The sequence below is a fragment of the Microcebus murinus genome, chromosome 18 (assembly GCF_040939455.1).
Source record: "Microcebus murinus isolate Inina chromosome 18, M.murinus_Inina_mat1.0, whole genome shotgun sequence".
NCBI lineage: Eukaryota > Metazoa > Chordata > Mammalia > Primates > Cheirogaleidae > Microcebus > Microcebus murinus.
Genome location: NC_134121.1, coordinates 19453836 through 19476606, shown reverse-complemented (window position 1 = coordinate 19476606; position 22771 = coordinate 19453836). Strand labels below are relative to the sequence as shown.

Below are 22771 nucleotides of genomic sequence, written 5' to 3'. Positions count from 1 at the left end.
GGAGTTCGGGACCAGCCTGAGCAAGAGTGAGACCTCGACTCTACCAAAAATAGATAAAATTAGCCAGGAGTGGGGGAGTGGTAGTGCACACCTATAGTTCTAGCTACTCAGGAGGCTGAGGAGGGAGAAATCACTTGAGCTAGGAGTTAGAGGCTGCAATAAGTTATGATGCCACTGCACACTAACCAGGGTGACAGTGAGACTCTATCTCAAAAAAAGAAAAGAGAACTGGTCCACACTAATAAAAATGAAGGCAAAATAAAGACTTTTCCAACAAAAAGCAGAGTGTATTCATTGCCAGTAAACCATTTTTTTTTTTTGAGACAGAGTCTCGCTTTGTTGCCCAGGCTAGAGTGAGTGCCATGGCGTCAGCCTAGCTCACAGCAACCTCAAACTCCTGGGCTCAAGCAATCCTGCTGCCTCAGCCTCCCGAGTAGCTGGGACTACAGGCATGCGCCACCACGCCTGGCTAATTTTTTTTTTTCTATATATATATTAGTTGGCCAATTAATTTCTTTCTATTTATAGTAGAGACGGGGTCTTGCTCTTGCTCAGGCTGGTTTCGAACTCCTGACCTTGAGCAATCCGCCCGCCTCGGCCTCCCAGAGTGCTAGGATTACAGGTGTGAGCCACCGCACCCAGCGCCAGTAAACCTTTACTACAAGAAATACTGATGGAAATTCTTCAAGCAGAGGGACAGCATACCAGATAGAAATTTGTATCTACACAAAGTAATGGGGAATACTAGAAATAGTAAGTATGTGGGTAAAATATAAAAATAAAAAATTCTCATTTTGCTATTTCTATAAAAAGATAAAGGCTGTTTAAAACAAAAATAGTAATGAAGTACTGCAGCATTTATAATATACACAATTAAAACACATGACAAAAATACAAAGAGTAGGAGGAGAGTGGAAGTATATTATTGTAAGGTTCTTATACTATATGTGAAGTAATTAGTAGTAGACTAATAGTCACAGTAGACCATGGTAAGTTAGGGATATATACTGTAAACCCTACAGCAAACAAAATAAAAACAAAACAAAGATTTGTAGCCAGTAAGTGAAGAGTGGGGATAAATTAAAATCATAAAACAACTAAATCCAGAAGGCAGGAAAAAAGAAAAGCAGAAAGAATAAAAAACAAAAAACAAGATGGTAGGTTTAAACTCAACTATATTTTTTTTTTTTTTTGGAGATAGGGTCTCTTGCTTTCTCATCAACCCTGGAGTGCAGTGGCATCATCATAGTTTATTGCACTCTCCAACTCGGGCTCAAATGACCCTCCTTCCTTAGCTGCCTAAGTAGCTGGGACTACAGGCGCATGCCACCACGTCCAGCTAATTTTTTTGTTTTTGCTATTGCCCAGGCTGGTCTCAAACTCCTGGCCTCCAGTGATCCTCCCCCTTTGGCCTCCGAGAGTAAGGATTGCAGGCATGAGTTACTGCGCCCAACCTGTACTAACCTTAATTGGAGTATTTAGATCATTTGTAAGGCAAAGATTGTCAAGTTGGATTTAAAGAAAAAGCAAGATTCGACTATATGTTGTCTATAAGAAATAAACTTTAATTATGAAGACATAGGTTAAAAGTAAAATGATGGAAAAAGATGCCCATGCAAACACAAAACAAAGTTGGAGTGGCACTACTGATATAAGACAAAGGAGACTTCAGAACAGGGAATATTATCACGAATAAAGAGAGACATCTGGCCAGGCGCAGTGGCTCACGCCTGTAATCCTAGCACTCTGGGAGGCCGAGGCGGGCGGATAGCTCAAGGTCAGGAGTTCGAAACCAGCCTGAGCAAGAGCGAGACCCCGTCTCTACTATAAAAATAGAAAGAAGCTGGGCGCGGTGGCTCACGCCTGTAATCCTAGCATTCTGGGAGGCTGAGGTGGGCGGATTGCTCGAGGTCAGGAGTTCAAAACCAGCCTGAGTAAGAGCGAGACCCCGTCTCTACTATAAATAGAAAGAAATTAATTGGCCAACTAATATATATAAAATTAGCCAGGCATGGTGGCGCATGCCTGTAGCCCCAGCTACTCGGGAGGCTGAGGCAGGAGCATTACTTGAGCCCAGGAGTTTGAGGTTGCTGTGAGCTAGGCTGATGTCACGGCACTCACTATAACCTGGGCAACAAGTGAGACTCTGTCTCAAAAAAAAAAAAAAAAAAAGAAAGAAATTAATTGGCCAACTAATATATATAGAAAAAAAAAAATTAGCCGGGCATGGTGGCTCATGCCTGTAGTCCCAGCTACTCAGGAGGCTGAGGCAGCAGGATTGCTTGGGCCCAGGAGTTTGAGGTTGCTGTGAGCTAGGCTGATGCCACGGCACTCACTCTAGCCTGGGCAACAAAGTGAGACTCTGTCTCAAAAAAAAAAAAAAAAAAAAGAGAGAGATATCTAATAATGATAAAGAAGTCGATCCATTCAGAAGGCATAATAATTCTAAGTACATTACGTACCTAATAAAAGAATTTTGAAATATATGAAGGAAAAAATGATGGACTTGAAAGAAAAAATAAATTCACAGTTGTAGCTGGAGATAGATAGATAGATAGATTAATTGATTTTGAGACAGACTCTTATTCTGTTGCCAGGGCAAGAGTGCCATGGCATCAGCTAGCTCACAGCAACCTCAAACTCCTGGGCTAAAGGGATCCTCCTGCCTCAGCCTCCCAAACAGCTGGGACTACAGGCACATGCTACCATGCCTGGCTACCTCCTGAGCTCAAACGATCAACCCGCCTCAGCCTCCCAGAGTACTAGGATTACAGGTGTCAGCCCCTGCTCCCAGCCTGTAGCAGGAGATTTCTAATACTCTCTCCATAGTAACTGATAGAAGGTGACCTTAAAAAAACATTAAGGATATAGAAGACTTAAACAAGGCAATCAATCAACTAGACCTGACATTTACAAAACACTACTCAATAATCACAAAATATAGATTCAGGTACTCATGGCACAGTTAGCAAAATAGACCATATATGCTAGGCTATAAAACAAGTCTCAAAATATTTTCAAAAACTAAGATCAAACAAAGTATGTTCCCTAACCATAATGGAATCAAACTAGAAACAAATAATGCAAACCTCCAAATATTTGAAAATTAAGCAGCATACTTCTAAATTACCTATTGGTAAAACATGAACTCATAAGGAAAATCAGAAATTATTTTTAACTGAATGAAAATGGAAACAACAAATTAAAATTTGAGGAACACAGCTAAAGCAGTGCTTAGAGGAAAATTTACTGAATAGTAAATTTCACTGAATAGTTCTACTGGGAAAAAAGCAAGGTCCAAAATTGATCATCTAACCATTTACCTTAACAAACTAGAAAACTAGAGCAAATTAAACTCAAAGTAAGCAAAGGGAAGGAATTAACGCAAAAAAGAGAAAAAAGGTAAAATTAATGAAGATAAAGTTGGTTCTTTGCCAAAATTTAAAAAGATAGCAAACCACAAAATACCAATTGATAAAATCTTTCAGGCAAAGAATATATCTCCTGGACAATTACTGATGTGAAAGAGCATATTGGCTGGAGTTACAGAATTTGCCTTAAGCTAACAGTATTCAGACAAGCAAGGAGAAAGAACTGCAGAGTGAGGTTAACAGCTTGAACCAAATCACAAAACCTAGACTAAACACGTACCATGTCTACAGGATGAGACAACCAAGGCAAAAGACCTACAGATAGAAAGGCAGGCCAGGGCTACAATGGGCTAGATGTAGAGGTAAGTGCAAACTGACTTAAGTCAGACAACTCTCACCAGGGTTAGTAAATTCTGACTGCACTTGGTTCTTGGAATTGATGATTTATATCACAGAACACTTCAGTTCTGCTGAAGTTACCAGTGCTTTATCCCTGGGGGGGGGGGAGGGGAGGGATTATGAATTCCCAAGGAGTCCAATATGTCTTTAAGAATAGCAGAAATTGGGGTGAGGGCATTTATTGAAACCTTAAAATCTGTTCCCCCATAATATGCCGAAATAAAAAATAAAAAATAAATAAATAAATAAAAAAGAAGAATAGCAGAAATTCCCAGGGATGAGAGGCAAGAAGGAAAATTCCTGATTTATATCATAGAACACTCTAGTTCTGCTGCAGTTACTGGTGTTTTATACTTGGGGGGAGGGATTATGAATTCCCAGGGAGTCCAATATTCCTTTAAGAACAGTGGAAATTCCTGGGTATGAGAGAGGCAAGAAGTAAAATAATATCTGTTTTTTAAGGTCTACATGTACTAGACACCACAGTAAGAACCTTATATATAGGTCAGGTGCAGTGTCTCATGTCTATGATCCTAGCACTCTGGGAGCCCTGAGGTGGGAGGATTGCTTAAGTTCAGGAGTTTAAGACCAGCCTGAGCAAGAGTGAGAACCTTGTCTCTATAAAAAATAGAAAAATTAGCCGGGCATGGTGGCACATGCCTGTAGTCCCAGCTATTCAGAAGGCTGAGGCAGGAGGATTACTTGAGCCCAGGAGTTTGAGGTTGTAGTGAGCTATGATGACACCACTGCACTCTATCCAGGGCTCAGAATGAGACTCTGTCCCCCCCCCCAAAAAGTATCTTTTATATACATATATAAAAAATGCCTTTAAGTCTTCATAACAGAAATAAATTACAGACTTTGCCCATCACATAGCTTTTTTTTTTTTTTTTTTTTTTGAGACAGAGTCTCACTTTGTTGTCCAGGCTAGAGTGAGTGCCGTGGCGTCAGCCTAGCTCACAGCAACCTCAAACTCCTGGGCTCAAGCGATCCTCCTGCCTCAGCCTCCCGAGTAGCTGGGACTACAGGCATGCGCCACCATGCCCGGCTAATTTTTTTTTTTTTATATATATATCAGTTGGCCAATTAATTTCTTTCTATTTATAGTAGAGACGGGGTCTCGCTCTTGCTCAGGCTGGTTTTGAACTCCTGACCTTGAGCAATCCGCCCGCCTCAACCTCCCAAGAGCTAGGATTACAGGCGTGAGCCACAGCGCCCGGCCCATCACATAGCTTTTAACTGGTAGATTAATAGAGAGTTGTGTAGACAATATGAACAACTTGGAAGGGAATATGGAAAGCAAACAAACTGTTAGGATGATGGAACGCTGAGTGTTTTCTTGATTTCATTAGTATGTAATTTCTTTCTACTATAAATGATAAAATGGTAGAAAAATTAATGGAAACTTTTACTGTGGTACATGATGTAATAAATTCTTTTCCATTTAACAATAAAGGTAAAAGTCAAAACAAAAAGAAGAGCAGAGAAATACATTTATTGCCATGAAAAATGTTTTCTCAAGGTCTTTCCCTCTTGGCTTTAGACTTCAAGAACTGTTTACATGCTTAAAGGCACAGAAAGACTCTGCTGTTTGCAGGAAGGCAGCCTTAGGTTCCTCATGAAGTAAAGGTAAGTAGGTTGTATCTTATAAGCCAGATTATCTAACTAGGTGCACTTCTATTTTTCTTCTGTGATTGCTGGCCCTTGTCGAAATCTTGTTTAAACGTTCTAGCCTTATTTTGCAGCTACTACTGGGACTAAAGAGAAGGGCTTTGTTTCCATGCTTGGGCTAGTGTATTGCACATACCTCAGGCAAGAGTGGTGGCAGGACCTAAGGTGGTGGTGGCAGCAGCAGTGACTATAAGAAGGTCCAAGGAAAAGGAAAACTGTAGGAGACAAGAATCTTACTGGAGATTTTTCTTCTATTATCAACCTCAAAAGACCAAGATATGTTACTATAGAAACTGCTCTACATTATCTGCTCATAATCTTTGATACTTCTCTTTTTTTCTAAGAGTCAAGGTCTCACACTGTCCCCTAGGCTAGAGTGCAGCGGTGTAATCACAGCTCACTGCAACCTCAAACTCCTGGGCTCAAGGGATCCTCTTCCCTCAGCCTCATGAGTAGCTAGGACTATAAGTACATGCCATCACATCCTGCTAATATTTTAAACTTTTTTTCGTAGAGACAGGGTCTCACTATGTTGCCCAGGGTGGCTTCCAACTCCTGGTCTCAAACGATCCTTCTGCTTCAGCCTCCCAAAGTGCTAGAATTACAGGTGTGAGCCACTGTACCTGGCCTTGATTATTCTAATTAATAAGGGCAAATATGTGTTTTGTATTATCAAGTAATACGGCTTACTAAACGCATTGTTTCATTTAGTTCTCACAAAATCCCTCTGAGCTCCGTAATATCAGTATCCCTATTTTGTAACTGAGGGAACTGAGGCCCATGTTAGACAATTTGCCCAAGGTCCCAACTAGTAATATTACAGAGCTACAATCTGAACCCAATTTGACTCTAGAACCTGTGCTTTTAACCACTATGGTCAACTGCTTCCCTCACCTCTCAGACACTCCTCCATTACCCAGGCTCTTACCCCATATCCAGTTCCTTGATCTCTACATTTTTTTCCAAGTTCACTGGCCTCTTCTGGTCTCCTCCTTCTCTCCCCTCTCCCATCATCCAGGATCCCAAAGCAGTCTAGCACCCTCGATTCCCTTGCATCCAATCCCTTACCACTCCACACAGCTCTCTAACAAAACCCCATTCTTAAATCACTGCTTTCTCCATTCCTGTCACTGAGTAGCTAGGTGATTCTGGGAAGAACAAATGCTCACTTACAGTTAGTTGTCTTCATTTTCTCAAAATCCACCTGGGCCCTCTGCACACCTGTCAATCAATCCCTCTCAGTTTCTTCAACAGTAATCATACCCCCACCACTGTCTTCAAGTCCACTATGCACACCTCTTCCCCTTCACTCCAGCCCAACCAAAGCTGAGAAGTTCAAGATTCTGTTATAACTTCCTGCTAACCACATCCACATTCACACCTATCCAGATTTCCTTCCTACTAGGTTCAGAGGATGTTTTCCTCTGTTTGCCCTTTATTCCTCATGAATTCCTCTGCAACTCTACTCATCAATTATCACATATTTCTGTTGTACTTCAAACTGTTACTGACTTTCAATTGAAACATACTCAAGTCATTTCCATTCAAAAATACCTGCCTTGACTTACAGCTCCCTCTAGGTGGCATCTAATGCCCTTCCTCCTTACTCCAACTCTGGCAAATAGTCTGTCCTTGCAGTCTCTAGTCACTCCCCAGTAAAACCTCACCCACTGCCATCTGGCTTCTATCCCCACTATTTCTGTAACAGCTCTTGCTAAGGTCACCAATGACGTCCTAACTGCCAAATCCAATGGATACTTTTCAGTCCTTATCTAACTGAAATGCTCTTAGGCAACTGACACTGTTAAGTGCCCACCCCAATTCTGAACACTTGTTCCTGACGGCCCTGAATTCCAGGACCAGCACTCTCCTGCAAGCTCTAGCCACACTGCTTCTTGGTGTTCCCTGTGGCTCCAATTTTGTACCCCTGCTCTTCTCACTCTACATTCTCTGTGTGATCTTACTCACTCTTAAACTTTCTACCTTTATGCTGACAAGACTCCTAAATCTACATCTTCAACCCAGACCTCTTCTCAAAGTTTCAGATTGCTAGCCAGACATTCTAGGAACTTCTAAGTTACCCCTGACTGATTTTTCTCATTTCATTTCTTTCCCTGAAGCTTCAAACTCATACTGTTTTTCACCAAATCTAAGAAATCTTCAATATAAGAGGCACCACTAAGGAAGCAGGGATAATATGTGTATATATGTACATAAATATGTATTTTGGAATTGAAGAAATATAATATAAATGAATGCCTACTGGATTCCTCCACCTCAATGTTCTCAGGAACGTTAAACTTTATACATCCCAAACTACCTCCATTTACCTTCCCTGTTAAACCTCTTCTTGTTCTTATAGTCTTCCAGTTGGTGACACCCATGTCAAAATCTGAACATACTTTTTAACTTTTAGTTCCTGGGCATCCCACCATAACAAAGTTCTGCTGATTGTACCTGCTAACTACTTATCTTGTTCCCCTCTTCTTACCTTTACTTTCACTGCTCTCATCATTTTTTTTTTTTTTTTGAGACAGAGTCTCGCTTTGTTGCCCAGGCTAGAGTGAGTGCCGTGGCGTCGCCTAGCTCACAGCAACCTCAATCTCCTGGGCCCAAGCAATCCTACTGCCTCAGCCTCCCGAGTAGCTGGGACTACAGGCATGCGCCACCATGCCCGGCTAATTTTTTCTATATATTTTTAGTTGGCCAATTAATTTCTTTCTATTTATAGTAGAGACAGGGTCTCGCTCTTGCTCAGGCTGGTTTTGAACTCCTGACCTCGAGCAATCCTCCCGCCTCAGCCTCCCAGAGTGCTAGGATTACAGGAGTGAGCCACCGCGCCCGGCCTGCTCTCATCATTTTTATCTGGACTTTTACAGTGGTCCCTGAACCTGGTCCCCCATCCTATCCTTTTTTTTTCCCCACAGCTGCAAAGCAAATTATCTAACACAGAAATCTGACAAAAATCACTCCATGCTTAACCCTTACATCTGCAGTGCCCAACCTCTAGGGACTGGGGCCTGTTAGGGACCAGGCTGCAGAGCTCCCTACCTCTGTCCATGGAAAAATTGTCTTCCATGAAAGCAGACCTTCTACAAGGCTTGCAATGCCCTCCATGATAAAGCTCTTGTCTATTTGTCCAGCCCCATGGCCTAACATTCCCACCTCTATAATTTTAATTTATTCCAATAAACTTTGAACTGATTATTATTATTTTTTTTAAAGAGACAGGTCTTGCTCTGTGGCTCAAGCTGGACTGTAGTGGTACAATCATCGCTCATTGTAGCCTAGAACTCCTGGACTCAAGGGATCTTCCCACCTCAGTCTCCTAAGTAGCTAGGACTACCTACAGGTACAAGCCAACACACCCAGCTAATTTTCCTATTTTTTATAGTGATAGGGTCTCGCTACATTATGCAGGCTGGTCCCAAAAAACCTTGAACGTCTTACAGTTTCATATATAACCATGCTAGTTATGTCTCTACCTCTCTGGCTGAAGGAATGTCCTCCCTCACCCTCCCCCCCTCATCACATCACATGCTACTTCTTTCAGGAAGCCTTTCTTCTTCCTCTCCTAGACTGGGCTAGAAGAGTCATTAACTCTAGTGTTCTCAGATTCCTAAATACCTGGTCTCCCATCCTATCCTTTTAACTCCACTCAATCAAGTATCCCTAATCCAAAAAATCCAAAATCCAAACCTTTCTGAATGCCAACATGATGCTCAAAGGAAATATTTATTGGAGCATTTCTTGATTTCAGATTAGGGATGCTGACCCTATAAGTATAAAGGAAATATTCCAAAATCCAAAAATATGTGAAAACTGAAACACAGTTCTGGTCTCAAGCATTTTGGATACGGGATACTCAACCTGTAATATAAGCTCTATAAACACCACATCCTATAACATTTCTCTGTGTATCTACCTCTCCAACTAGATAGTCTCTGTCCTCTGAGCTCACTATCTTTACATCTGGTGTGTGAATGCCTGGAAAACAGTGGACAACAAATGCTAACATGAGTTACAGACTTTCTGTTGTCTGATCCTTGAAGGGGGAATCAACCTAAAAAAGACGAGTTATTCTAAGGGAAATCAGGGTAATTTTTCAAACCTCGCAAAAACTTAATATATAGTTAAAAAATCCTCAGATTATTCTTTCTCAATTCTGGCTGCCTCTGAAAGCAACTGAAGGGGAAATAAAACACTGAGATACCCAACGAGAACTGCTTTTTTTTTTTTTTTTTTTTTGAGACAGAGTCTCGCTTTCTTGCCTAGGCTAGAGTGAGTGCCGTGGCGTCAGCCTAGCTCACAGCAACCTCAGACTCCTGGGCTCAAGCAATCCTCCTGCCTCAGCCTCCCGAGTAGCTGGGACTACAGGCACGAGCCACCATGCCCGGCTGATTTTTATATTATATATATTAGTTGGCCAATTAAATTCTTTCTATTTTTATGGTAGAGACGGGGTCTCGCTCAGGCTGGTTTTTGAACTCCTGACCTTGAGCAATCCGCCCGCCTCGGCCTCCCAGAGTGCTAGGATTACAGGCGTGAGCCACCGCGCCCGGCCGAGAACTGCTTTTTAACAGGTATTCTATACTACTGGTTAAATAAAACATGACTGGCCGGGCGCTGTGGCTCACGCCTGTAATCCTCCTAGCTCTTGGGAGGCCGAGGCGGGCGGATTGCTCAAGGTCAGGAGTTCAAAACCAGCCTGAGCAAGAGCGAGACCCCGTCTCTACTATAAACAGAAAGAAATTAATTGGCCAACTGATATATATATATAAAAAAAAAAAATTAGCCGGGCAATGTGGCGCATGCCTGTAGTCCCAGCTACTTGGGAGGCTGAGACAGCAGGATTGCTTGAGCCCAGGAGTTTGAGGTTGCTGTGAGCTAGGCTGACGCCACGGCACTCACTCTAGCCTGGACAACAAAGTGAGACTCTGTCTCAAAAAAAAATAAAATAAAATAAAATAAAATAAAACATGACTTACAGAAAATGCAAAAATGATGTTTTAAATTTTTCTTTTCCTTTTTTCAAAGAGACAGGGTTTCACTCTGTCACTCAGGCTGGAGTGCAGTGGTGTGATCATAGATCACTACAACATCAAATGCCATGGGCTCAAGAGATCCTACTACCTCAGCCTCCTGAGTAGCTGGGACATGTGCCACCAAGCCTGAATAATTTTTTTGAGACAAGGTATTGCTATGTTGCCTAGGCTGGTCTCAAACTCCTGCCTTAAGTGATGCTGCCACCTTGGCCTCCCAAAGTGCTGGGATTATAGGCGTGAACCACTGCACCCAGACAAAAATGATGCTTTTTTTGTTCAAATTAATGAATCCACCTTCTATTCTTGCCTTAATTTAGAATCATCACAACCCCACAGAGTAGGCTATAGAATTCCTACAGGGAATTCTCAGAATACAATTGTGAATTGACCTGACACTCTAAGCTGCCATCCCATAGAGTATGGAAACCGGTACACTAAGCAAAGTTGGCCAAGAAGTAAAGCAAACCAGGCAGTTGAAAAAGAAGATGAGATGAGCAAAGGGCACAAGTGAAGCCAGGGCTGAGTGCCTTATATACCTTGGTGAAGGTGGTAGAGCCTGAGGCCATCAGAATTTGACGCACACGGTTGTGAAAGCGCTGCATTGACTCATCATCCACACGCAAGAAACACTGAGCTGTCCGTTCCTTAGTAACCTAAAGCACAAGGTCAAGGTTAACTTGTCTCAGGAATCACAACAGAAATAAGGGCCAACTCTTTTTTTTTTTTTTTTTTTTTACATCATGCAATGATTAGTTTTGTGTCAAAGGGGCCACACTAAGCCCTCCCCATCGAACAAGGCTCAATGGACAATGAAATGGTATGCCTGTGTTCCTCACCCCCATTTGCCCTGGAGGAACCACAGTGGTAATGCTATTACTTCTAGCCCCCTTCCTAGGCCATACCTCATTCTGCAGATTCCAGACTCCATCCTTATGGGTGAACTCCTCATAGCTGGTGCGGCATTTAGGCAGGATACGGCACTCAAAGCCACACATGTTGAACAGCAGGTTGGGGTTGTCCTTACTATATACTGACACGAAGCTGTTCTCCCATTGAACTGTAGTCACTGACCGAGGCAGACGGTTCTTGATGTCCCAGAATACTGCCCGACCCCTGCCCACAGAGAACATATGGCCACATCAGTCTCCTGAAAGAAACGTCCCTTCAAAGGCTAGACTGATGATATCCCAACAGAACTACACTCCTCCCAACCAGGACACAACCTCATAAATGTCCTCTAATTGCTCTCTAGGTCTGTCAGGCTAAAGTCTTTCCAGCTCCCAGAGCCCCAACTTAGACTCACAAGTTGACATCATGTTTCATGAGGCGCATGCGGGCATCTCGGGGCCAGCATTTCTTGTTATTATAGCCAACGATGTTTTCATTGTTAGGGTCAGGGTGCTCTGTCAGGTAACGCTGGATCAGGTCCCGAGCCTCATCTGCTGTGAACCTATACCAGGCAAGGTACATTACTAAAGCCCAAGTACTGGGATCCCTTGGGTTCTCCAGCTCCACAGATAGAGACCACACCAAACCCCACCCCAAACCTCATTCTATTTCAAAAGCCCAACCCAGCAGCGAGTCCACTAAGGTAGAAAAGCAGCTTTCAGAGGCAGGGCATATGCCTCAATGCCCTGCAATGGTAAGAATCCAGGTAAGTGCTCACCTGAAAAAAATATGGATTCGATCAATGTATCTGCAGAAGAGACGGATGGGGTGGGCAGCCTCAGTGGCTATGTCCTGGAAACTGAGAAAGTCATTTGGCATTTGGGGAGGCCCAGCCATCTCACTAGCCCGGTGCAATCCCAACACAAGCAAATCCATCACCAGGCCATAATACTGTACAATGAATGAGGCAAATTGCAGGCCTCTGATGATCCCGTATGAGTTCGTATGGTTCATGTCCTATAAAGAAAGAACTACAACTTAATAACCAATGGCCATCTCCCAGGCTTCTCCAGGGTCCTTTTGTTCTCCCCTCAAAAAATCCCAACTCAGTGGACCAGACGCCTCCTCCCACAAAATTCCTTGCCACCATGCCACAAGACACACCTTATAGTTGATGACGACATTGTTCTTGGCTGTCATGTAGTCAGCTATGTTGTGGTCCACGATGAGTCGAAGCAGCCTGTTAAGCAGGGTCAAGTCGATCTTTTCATACATCTTCTCAAAGCGTGATTCCAGCATGACGTTGCATTCGCCCTCGCTTGTCTCCCATACGTCCTGCAGGTTATTGATGCCTAAAGAGTAGCAACGACGTCCAGTAGGTTAGAAATTTCCTTTTGGGACTAGTACCCACAGTAACTATTGTCACATTCTGTAACCCAATCCCACTACCACTCCATTCCTTCATGTAGATTGCTATGAGTGTCAGTTTTGCTCATCAACACTACTTCCTTATTATCATACATCAAGAAAGTAAACCAATCATGCTGCCCAGATGAGAATTTTGATGTAGAACTCAATTCTTCCCCCCTTCCTCAGTGGGTGATTCCAGAAAAGTTTTACCTTGGCACCACTTGTAAACAAGCAGTGGAGGTGGTTCTGTGTCAGCAGGTTTGATCCAGGGTGGGAAAAGGCGGCGCTTGTCAGCTTCATACCACAGGTACTGGTCCAGGTAGGCATCGGTTATCTTCTCCAGTGGCTCCACATCATACACTGGAACCAGGTGGCTATACAGATCCATGAACTCAATGCCCACCTGTGGGACAAGGAGGCTGGCTCACACCAATCCACCAATCACTTGAGGGAATCTGCTACCTTGGGTGCCAAGACTGAATAGCACAGCCAAAAAGGAAACCTGGGGAGGCATCTTACTTACTTCCTTAAAGGCTCTCTGTGTGAGGAGGTGACGCTTGATGCGAGACAATGCCTCATGGGGGTTGTCATAGGCCTGCTCAATCAGACCCAGCTCCTCTCTCTGAGACTGGTTTAACCGAGACTTCACACTGACAAAGCAACAAGAAAGATAAATGGAAAACCAAAAGGAAGCCAAACCCAGAAAGGACTGAGGTTAAATTTTCTTTCTTTGGACTATGCCATTCCCTCCCCATCACCTTCCCAGAAGGAACCTATCTATCTTACTTCTCACCTATAAGCTTCCTTCAGCCGCTCCAAGGCCAAGATGAGCAACTTGGTGTCATGCTTGTAGGAGAGTGGGGGGAATGGAATAGGCGAGAACCTACGGCTTTCCAACCAATGCACAGTGGTGGTATACACTGCCACTGCTTCCTCTGCAGTGATGTAAGGTCCATCCTGTAATGTGGACATGAAGTTAACCTCTCACTAACCCCCTACTGGACAAGACATGGTCTCAACTCTGCAGCAACCCCTCCTGAGCACTCCCCACCCCTAGTCCAGCCTACGCTGCCCTACCTTTAAGTAGTTGTGCTGCCGCTCTTGTTCTGCCTTGAGATAGAGCCGTGTGAGGCGGCCCAGGTTCTTTTTGCAAACAGTCTTGTCCACAGTAGCCCCACGGCGGATCCGTTCTCGGTTGTAGTGGGCAGTGTTAGTCCACCAGTCAGCCTTGGCCTTCACATATCGAAGGATCATATTTTCTATGGGCGTTGGCAGCCCAGGGACCTGAAAGTGCAAAAGGCACAATCAAGCTGGGCAGTGATGTGGACCTATAGTCCCACCTATTTGGAAGCAGGAGTATCATTTAAACCCAAGAGTTAGAGGCCAGCCTGGGAAACACAGCAAGACATCATTTCTTTAAAAAAAATAAAATAAAATAGAGAAAAAAAGAAAGTAATGGCAGCCAGTTCCTAGGGGTTCCAGAAGTAATAATCCTAACCCAAGGAAGAGGGATATTTCTGCCTCTTTGGTGTTGAGAAGTCACCCACCTTCCATGGAATGTTAGCCTTCCAGCAGCGCCAGGCTTCACTTAGGTGCTGCAGGATTGTCCGTGCCTTGTTCTGTTTGATCCCCTCAGGCATCATGTCCAGAATGTCATGCATCACAGCTGCTCGAAGCTCGAGGTCAAAATGTGACTCCACTCGCTGCTTTGTTACTGTCTTTGCCACCCCCTTTGAGTGTCGGCCTAGAAATGAAGTGGCCCGAGGTGATTAAAAGCAAGATTCCTGGTTTTTTAGTCAGAGTCTCTACCTTCATGCCCCTTGCTAACTAGCCATGGTTACAGTGAAATCATTAAGTATTAACAAAGCATTAATGTGCCCAGCACATGCAAAAAGACAAGCTACCTAAAATATTCACAACTATGCTTCTAAGCAATTTCCATTCCTGTAAATGCATGACTATCTCAATACTCCAGAGAGAAGCCCAAGAAATAGAATCCCAGGTCAGACTCATTTGAGAATGGGACCTAGAGACAATCTAGCAGAAAAGGGTTCTCATACAAGGGAAGGGGATGGATCAAAAATACACATGATCTACCTCAGAAACAATAATAGAAGTTGGACAGAGAAAACCACTTACCTTCAAACTGCCGGGCCAGGAGGTTGCCCAGCCATCGCTCCAGCAAAGGAGTAATGCCACGCATGAAAAACAGCCAAACCCGCCAGCCAGCAGCCCAGAAGCCACAGCCAGGGCCCTTCCCTACAGGGCCCTAGAATGCCAAGCAGAAGTTAAGAACACAAGTTAGCAATTCATTTAGACAACAATACAAAACTAAGCAGAGGTCGGGCAGGAGGAACATATATGTGTGTCAGTGGAAGGGGAAAAAGGAAAAACTCTGGGATCCCTACATCTAAACCAAGGGGGTAAATGAGAAACTTCAAGGCAAAAACCAGGAATTGAGATTTCCTCTGTGGACTTAAAGGTATAGGTTTTGAGGGAAGGTGTTGAGATTCACAAGGTGAGAGCAATAACAACACTCTCATAGCCTCTCTCCAAACAGGTCCTGGAAAGAGCCCTGATTAGATGTAAAAATAAAGATCTGAGAAAGTCAGTCAGTGAGGACAAGGTCTCACCGTGTTGAATCGATAATAGATGAGATGCTTCAGGTCCTTGCACATGCGAATCTGTCGCATCAGCTTGTATTTGTAGCGATACATGCCAGTCAGCTGCCCCACATGGGCAAATATATACTGCAATCCATCTGCCAGCTGCAACACAATTGCCCCATCAGACTTGGAGCTTGAGCCAGCTCCGTGTGTCAGCACAGGCTTCATCCAGCCTCCCCACCTGAGCAGGGGTCGGGACTACCTAGCCTCACCTGGAAGGCATCCACATTGCCCAATCGATACTGCACATGACTATCCACAACCAGCTTAGTCAAACGCAGAACTTCCCGACACAGATGGAAAGCATTCCCAAAACGAGATTTCTTTCTTTCCTAGAGAAGATGCAAAGAAAAAAAAAAAGAACATTAAAAGGGCCCAACTGGATGTATGCCTTGATCAAGGACCAAAGCAAAACTATTTGTCCATCCCTAAAGCCCAGGAGACCCCTAAGGTCCAACGCAGGCACCTTGGTGGTGAGTGTCTTGACAGGCTTGAGGTTGAAGTTGTAGTCCAGGTGCAAGTAATTGAGATTTTTACGGTGAATGAGAAGATTAAGCATGTTGTAGCCCTGGCGGCAAACCTGTAGTCCCACCTCTACCCAGTCTAGCTTCGTGGACTGGAAGAATTTGGTGGCTTTGAAGGAGCGGAACAGATACCTGGGGTGTGAATAAGAAAGAGAGTAAAAGTTAGCCTACTAATAATCTCCAGAACAGAAGTCTCAGCAGGGAACCTCAGGAACCTTACCTCTTCTTTTGGGCCTTAGGGGGCCGATGCTTCAGGGCATTCAGAACATAGTACTTAAGCAGCTTCTGGTAGGAGACTCTCACTTTCACAGGCTGCCCAGCTGGACAATGCTCCCGATACCTGAGAAAACAAGGCCACCAGAGCCTGGTCATCTCTTCTTCCAGCCACTCTGGTAAAGGCTGCATGTCCACCTAGTTGGAGTCATTTTTCCTACATATCCACTATCATCCCCCCGACCCCGTACAAGCCTTACCAATTTTTAACAAGGGGTATGTCCAGAGCCCGACGGGTGCGACCAGAGCGTAGGTTGAAGGGCCGTGGAGCCCAGAGCAAGGCAATGCCATTGGCTGTATTGTCTGTATATAGGGGTGTGTCCTTCAGGAAGGGCTCCACAAACTCCGGGAGCTCAAATTCCTCATCATCGTCTGGCAATGGTTCCTGGCTCTGAAAGAGGAATCGCCCTCAAGAGTTTAGCTCCTGCTGAACTAAACAGAGACTTGAGACAAAAGGAAAATTCTATGAGGCCAGGCAAAGTGGCTACATTGGCCATGGAAACTGGGCTGGCTGACAAGAGAAGCCCTAAGGGGCCAAGGCAAAGGGGGCCAAGGGAGCATACAACAAGCCAGGCTCAACCAGGAAAGCAAGCATCACTCCTCACATTTCAACTGGTTCACCACCAAAAGCCTCCCCAAGGAGTCCCAATACCACAGAAGGTAAACACTACAATCATCTCTTGCCCAAGTTCCAAAAATTGAGCTTGGGGAAGAAGATCTGCTCATGTTAAGGACACAAGGGAAGGCCGGGCGCCATGGCTCATGCCTGTAATCCTAGCACCCTGGGAGGCCAAGGCAGGTGGATGGTTTGAGCTCAGGAGTTCCAGACCAGTCTAATCAAGAGCAAGACCCCGTCTCTACTAAAAAACAGAAAAAATTAGCCAGGCGTGGTGGTGCGGGCCTGTAGTCCCAGCTACTTGGGAGGCTGAGGGAGGAGGATCACCTGAGCCCAGGAGTTTGAGGTTGCTATGAGCTAGGCTGATGCCATGGCACTCTAACCTGGGCAACAGAGTGCGACTCCATCTCAAAAAAAAAAAAAAAAAATAGCTTTTTAAAAAATGCTTGGATTTTTTGCCACGTATATATAGACTTAGTTTTACCTTGGAAAGAACTAATCAAGTCATTTTGATTTGACATATCAAACAAAAATGCTCTATTCCTACAGAATTCCTATAAAATCTTCTTTCAATAAATCACATTGCTGATTCTGTTCTTCACAAAATTTAACTGTTCACGCAGAGATAAAATTATATATATATATATATATATATATATATATATATATAAAATGTCTAGAATAGGTAAATCATAGAGACAGAAGACAATAAGTAGTTGCCTAGGGAAGTTGAAGGGAAAAGAAAAGTGATTGCTAAGGGCTTCTTTTTGGGGTAATGAAAGTGTTCTAAAATTACCAGTGGTAACAGCTGCATAACTCTGAGAATAAACTAAAAACAACTGAATTATACACTTTATTTATCTCTCACTCTGTCAACCAGACTGGAGAGAAGTGGCATGACCATAGCTCACCGTAACCTTGAATTCTGGGCTCAGACAATCCTCCCACCTCTGCCTCCCTCTCGAACTCCTAGCCAAGTGATCATCTTGTCTCAAACTCCCAAAGTGCTGGGATTATAGGTTTGAGCCACTGTGCCTAGCATGAACTGTATACTCCAGATATTTTTTTTCTGAGTCAAAGAGTCTCACTCTGTTACCTGGGCTAGAGTGCTGTGTTGTCAGCCTAGCTCACAGCAACCTCAAACTCCTGGGCTCAAGCAATCCTGCTGCCTCAGCCTCCTGGGTACCTGAGACTACAAGCATGCGCCACCATGCCCAGCTAATTTTTTCTATATGTTTTTAAGTTGGCCAATTAATTTCTTTCTATTTTTAGTAAAGACAGGGTCTCGCTCTTGCTCAGGCCGGTTTCGAGCTCCTAACCTTGAGTGATAAGCGCGCCTCAATCTCCCAGCGTGCTAGGATTACAGGCGTGAGCCACCACGCCCAGCCGAATTGTATAGGTGACTTGTATAGTATACTATTTCAATATATTTAAAAAAACACAACACAACACAGGGCTAGGTGTAGTGGTTCATGTCTGTAATCCCCGCACTCTGTGAGTCCAAGGTAGGAGTAGCACTTGAGGCCAGGAGTTCAAGACTGAACTCCTGCACTGCACTCCAACATGGTGACACCCCATCTCTTAAAAAAAAAACAACAACAAGGCCGGGTGCGGTGGCTCACCCCTGTAATCCTAGCACTCTGGGAGGCCGAGGCAGGCAGATTGCTCGAGGTCAGGAGATCGAAACCAGCCTGAGCTAGAGCGAGACCCCATCTCTACTAAAAATAGAAAGAAATTAATTGGCCAACTAATATACATAGGAAAAACTAGCTGGGCATGGTGGCGCGTGCCTGTAGTCCCAGCTACTCGGGAGGCTGAGACAGCAGGATTGCTTGAGCTCAGGAGTGTGAGGTTGCTGTGAGCTAGGCTGATGCCACCGGCACTCACTCTAGCCTGGGCAACAAAGCGAGACTCTGTCTCAAAAAACAAACAAACAACAACAACAAAAAAACAACACACGCACACAGCAGAGACAGACCTATATAGACTATATTGAGCACCCAAGAGGAACAATGATAAAGCCCAGATGGATAATCACAGAAACAAAAATTGTATCAACCTGTTTTAAACCAAATGCTCAACTCTTAAACTAGCTTATAGCTCAAGGGGAACTTTTAACAGAATGGAAAATTTCTCCTCCAGCTAAGTTTTTTTCTAGTAACACTTCAGTCAACCTCAGGAAATTTCTCTCGGAAAAACTGAGATCAAGTGCTCCTTTCTCTCACCTTGACTGAGTGCCTATGGGAGATTGGGTTGATCAAAGGATCAAAGTAGAAAGCTGGCAAATCAGGATCCTCAGTTTTGATGAATACAACATTAGGAGTATGGTACCTAAAATGAAAGGCAAAGTCAGCAGCTAAGTTTTCCTGTCCCGGCCCAACCTAAATTCCAGCCTTCTCCTTTCCAACTATTGTGTTCCAGCTCTCTCACCAGGTAAGGTGGACATGGTGTGGAAGATTGTTGTACAAGTAAGGAAAAGCAATCTTGTATTCAGTACGGATAGGTTGCCGGATAATGATCTTGTTAATATCATTGAATTCATTCCAGTCTTCATCCCTAGGGTACAAAATCAAGGATAAGCAAATGAATTTAGAAGTTACACCAGGATTTTAAGGATAAAAAATAAATTTTACTCAACCCAAAGTGCCTAAAATCTCTATTTCCTCCAACTTACTGTAGATTGATGTCTCGAACAAGAGGTTCAAATTTGGGACCTCCAGGAATGGCCATATTGAGTGCCTTGGAGGTAAAGAAGGCCTTCAAATCAAACAGATAGAAGTAATTATCATCCACCAAGTCTGTCAGGAGCTGATTGGCCAGGCGGTATAGAGTGGACATCATGGGCAGGGTGAACTGCCAGCGCTGGTAAGTGGAGCCATTCACATATCTAAGAAAAAAAAAAGAGGGGCCTGCATCAAATAGCATACAACCTATTGCTCTCCTAGGACTCCTGGATTTCCTAAAACTTTCACAGGATTGATAATTTCACCCATCACTCACTTCCTGCTGTCCCTCAAAGGCTGGTGGTCATAGAACCAGTCCAACACAGGGGCATCCTCCTCAGGGTCCAGCTCTAGCTGAATGGCTTCCAGTGGCTCAACATCTAGGATGTTGTCAGCATAGTCCAAGGGTGGCTCCTCATCATCAAAAGGAGGGAAACGCATCCTCTTAAAATGCCTCCTGTCTCTTTTTTCTCGACGCATCATGATCCACATTGACCTGGAAGGCAAGAATGTCACACAATGGTTTCCACCCACTGTTCCGCAACCACAACCACCACACACCATATTCTAGCTTTTCTTACCCCCACTGGGAGATGTAGACAGGCTCAATGACCCAGGGAATCTCATTGACAAAGGAAATGGCTCCAGTGATGTGGTACAGCACAGGCACATCCCGAATCTGCTCCCAAGGCATAGGCATGTTCTCCAGAAGTTTGAGGACTGCATGGGGCATGTACTTTAGGGCACTGAGACATTCAGAAGAGAGAAGTGTATTAGAAATGAGAAAGTGTTCTGCTACCTGCCCCACGCAGAGAAGCCACATGGTTGTCACAGTACCATATTCTACAAAAAATTCTATCGTTATAGTCCAAGGGTCCTCAAACTTTTTTTTTTTTTTTGAGACAGTGTCTCACTTTGTTGCCCAGGCTAGAGTGAGTGCCATGGCGTCAGCCTAGCTCACAGCAACCTCAAACTCCTGGGCTCAAGCGATCCTCCTGCCTCAGCCTCCCGAGTAGCTGGGACTACAGGCATGCGCCACCATGCCTAGCCAATTTTTTCTATATATATTAGTTGGCCAATTAATTGCTTTCTATTTATAGTAGAGACGGGGTCTCGCTCTTGCTCAGGCTGGTTTCGAACTCCTGACTTCAAGCAATCCGCCTGCCTCAGCCTCCCAGAGAGCTAGGATTACAGGCTTGAGCCACCACGCCTGGCCGGTCCTCAAACTTTTTAAATAGGGGGCCAGTTCACTGTCCCTCAGACCACTGGAGAGTGCGCACTGTGGGCCTGGACGAGTCGGTTGCTAAGGAGGACAGGCAGCTGCGGCAAAAACACCCGGAGGGCCAGATAAATGTGCTAGGCGGCCTGCATGTGGCCTGCGAGCCATAGTTTGAGGACACCTGGTATAGTCTAAATTTCCAAACTTAGCACACAGGCCCTCCATAACCAGAAACCTTGCCTCCCACTCTTCAAATTCACCTTGTGCCACTCTTCCTCTTCAATTTCATAGTCTCACAATACTGGGTTTCAGCCCCTCTAAATCAACAGCTGTACCTCTGAAGACAACTTTTACACTGTCTCACATTCTATTCCTTCTGCAGCTTCTCATAAACAATAAAATATTCACCATACTATATCATAACCACCTGTCTCGTGTTTAGCATGCCACTAGATTGTACATTCCTACCAGGTAGAGATCATTACTGCCTGCTCACTGTTATAGCCCTAGCACATTTCTCAAAAATATATATTTGAAATAAACAAAACTTCCACAGCTGTCTTACACCAGTTCATTAACTGGCTAACATTTTTATGTTCAAATGGAACAAGAATTTGCTAAGACATTTACACCTGTAGATACCCAGGTTAGGGCCACAAAAAAACAAAAGTACAGACACCTCTGGAGTTAAATACCCCAATCTCAGAATTCTAGTCACTGAGGAGTGACAAGGTGCCAGAGTGCATAAAGTGTACCACTCTGGGTTTCAACCCATTCAATGATAGCACTACCTTATAATAGTATCAATAGGACAAATTAAAGCACCAGTCCCAAATCAGGAAGAGAAATTAGGGCAATGGGAAGATGTAGAAATTATCACAGAATCCTAGTGGTTTTCTTGTTTCTCATAATCACCAAGATGGGCTGTCAAAGCAGAGTCCTGTTCCAAAATAAGAGAGCATCTACAGAGGACTGCAACCTATGGGACAAGAAGGGAAAAGGGCCACACTCCAAATGAAATGATTTCAGGATGTTCCTTACCCCAAGTAGACCCTTTTGTCATGGCGGAACTTCCTGTTGGTCATGTCTCCATGGTCTCGAATGATCTTCCTGACATGTTCTGGGGGCATGTCTTCCTTCTGAGCATCCACGAAGCCAAACTTTCTCTTTTCTGCATAGCGCTTGGCCTGCAATTGCTGCCATTTTCGAGCTACAAAGACACCTCCATTTAAAGAACTGCACACTCTAACTTAACCTAATTATTCCAATCCCTAGCCCTGGGAAAAGCTCCTGTCAGGGTGTGAGGGAGAAGTAGGCATCAGCAGGGAGGAGCACTCCTCGCCAATTTTCTTGCCATTTTACTCTACATTTTCCTTCACCACATGTTACCTGACATTTTTGTTATAGATCTTCAAGATTTTCTGTTGTCTACTTTCCTAATTATAATTCAAACTCTATAAGGGCAAGAGTTTTGTCTCCATTATTGAACCTCCAATGGATAAGCTTCTGTAAGTAACAGGCGCTTAAAACTACTTGATTAAATTAAAAAAATTAAACGGGGCTGACAAGAGAGCTGACATCTAATGATCTGACAAAAGAGGGGGAAAAGATCAAACCCTCTACCGCGCACGCGCACACCAGCTCCGCCTCCGGGCGCGCAGATGCGCGCCGCTCCCACACCCCTTCCTCACCTTTCTCCTGCAGTTTCTCCTCCGACATGTAGTCTGGTAGCGGGGCTAGAGGGCCGGGCACAGGATTGCCCGGCCCTCGGTAAGGAAAGACTCCGGCCATGTCCGGAGAATCTGCGAAGAGGCGAGAGAGAAAATTTAACAAGGCCCAGGCCCTCGGGAGGCTAGGCCACACCTCCGGAGACCTCCATCCTGCAGTCCCGCCTCGCTAAGAGTGCATCCAGCCCGGCCCGGCCTGGCCGGGACAAACCCTTGCAGCCACTCAGCCCGAAAGACTA

The 22771-nt window shown here is 44.4% G+C and overlaps 2 protein-coding genes across 4 annotated transcripts in view; one reads left to right on the top strand and one right to left on the bottom strand.

Moving 5' to 3' along the window:
• SERPINF1 (serpin family F member 1) overlaps positions 1-22771 on the top strand; it is a 351983-nt gene that overhangs the window by 257969 nt on the left and 71243 nt on the right. The gene's annotated exons all lie outside the window — the stretch shown is intronic.
• PRPF8 (pre-mRNA processing factor 8) overlaps positions 1-22771 on the bottom strand; it is a 37664-nt gene that overhangs the window by 14744 nt on the left and 149 nt on the right. The window contains exons 2-24 of the mRNA XM_012740779.3: positions 22497-22607; positions 21847-22015; positions 20168-20332; positions 19864-20082; positions 19538-19750; positions 19294-19419; positions 19089-19194; positions 16448-16638; positions 16195-16314; positions 15917-16106; positions 15663-15782; positions 15418-15552; positions 14924-15053; positions 14332-14528; positions 13862-14068; positions 13578-13741; positions 13308-13434; positions 12995-13187; positions 12539-12726; positions 12153-12391; positions 11790-11936; positions 11389-11599; positions 11023-11139 (exon numbers count right to left, since the gene is read on the bottom strand). Of these exons, the coding sequence (XP_012596233.2) occupies positions 11023-11139; positions 11389-11599; positions 11790-11936; positions 12153-12391; positions 12539-12726; positions 12995-13187; positions 13308-13434; positions 13578-13741; positions 13862-14068; positions 14332-14528; positions 14924-15053; positions 15418-15552; positions 15663-15782; positions 15917-16106; positions 16195-16314; positions 16448-16638; positions 19089-19194; positions 19294-19419; positions 19538-19750; positions 19864-20082; positions 20168-20332; positions 21847-22015; positions 22497-22596 (3774 nt within the window). The 5' untranslated portion in view covers positions 22597-22607. The remainder of the gene's footprint in view (positions 1-11022; positions 11140-11388; positions 11600-11789; positions 11937-12152; positions 12392-12538; positions 12727-12994; positions 13188-13307; positions 13435-13577; positions 13742-13861; positions 14069-14331; positions 14529-14923; positions 15054-15417; positions 15553-15662; positions 15783-15916; positions 16107-16194; positions 16315-16447; positions 16639-19088; positions 19195-19293; positions 19420-19537; positions 19751-19863; positions 20083-20167; positions 20333-21846; positions 22016-22496; positions 22608-22771) is intronic.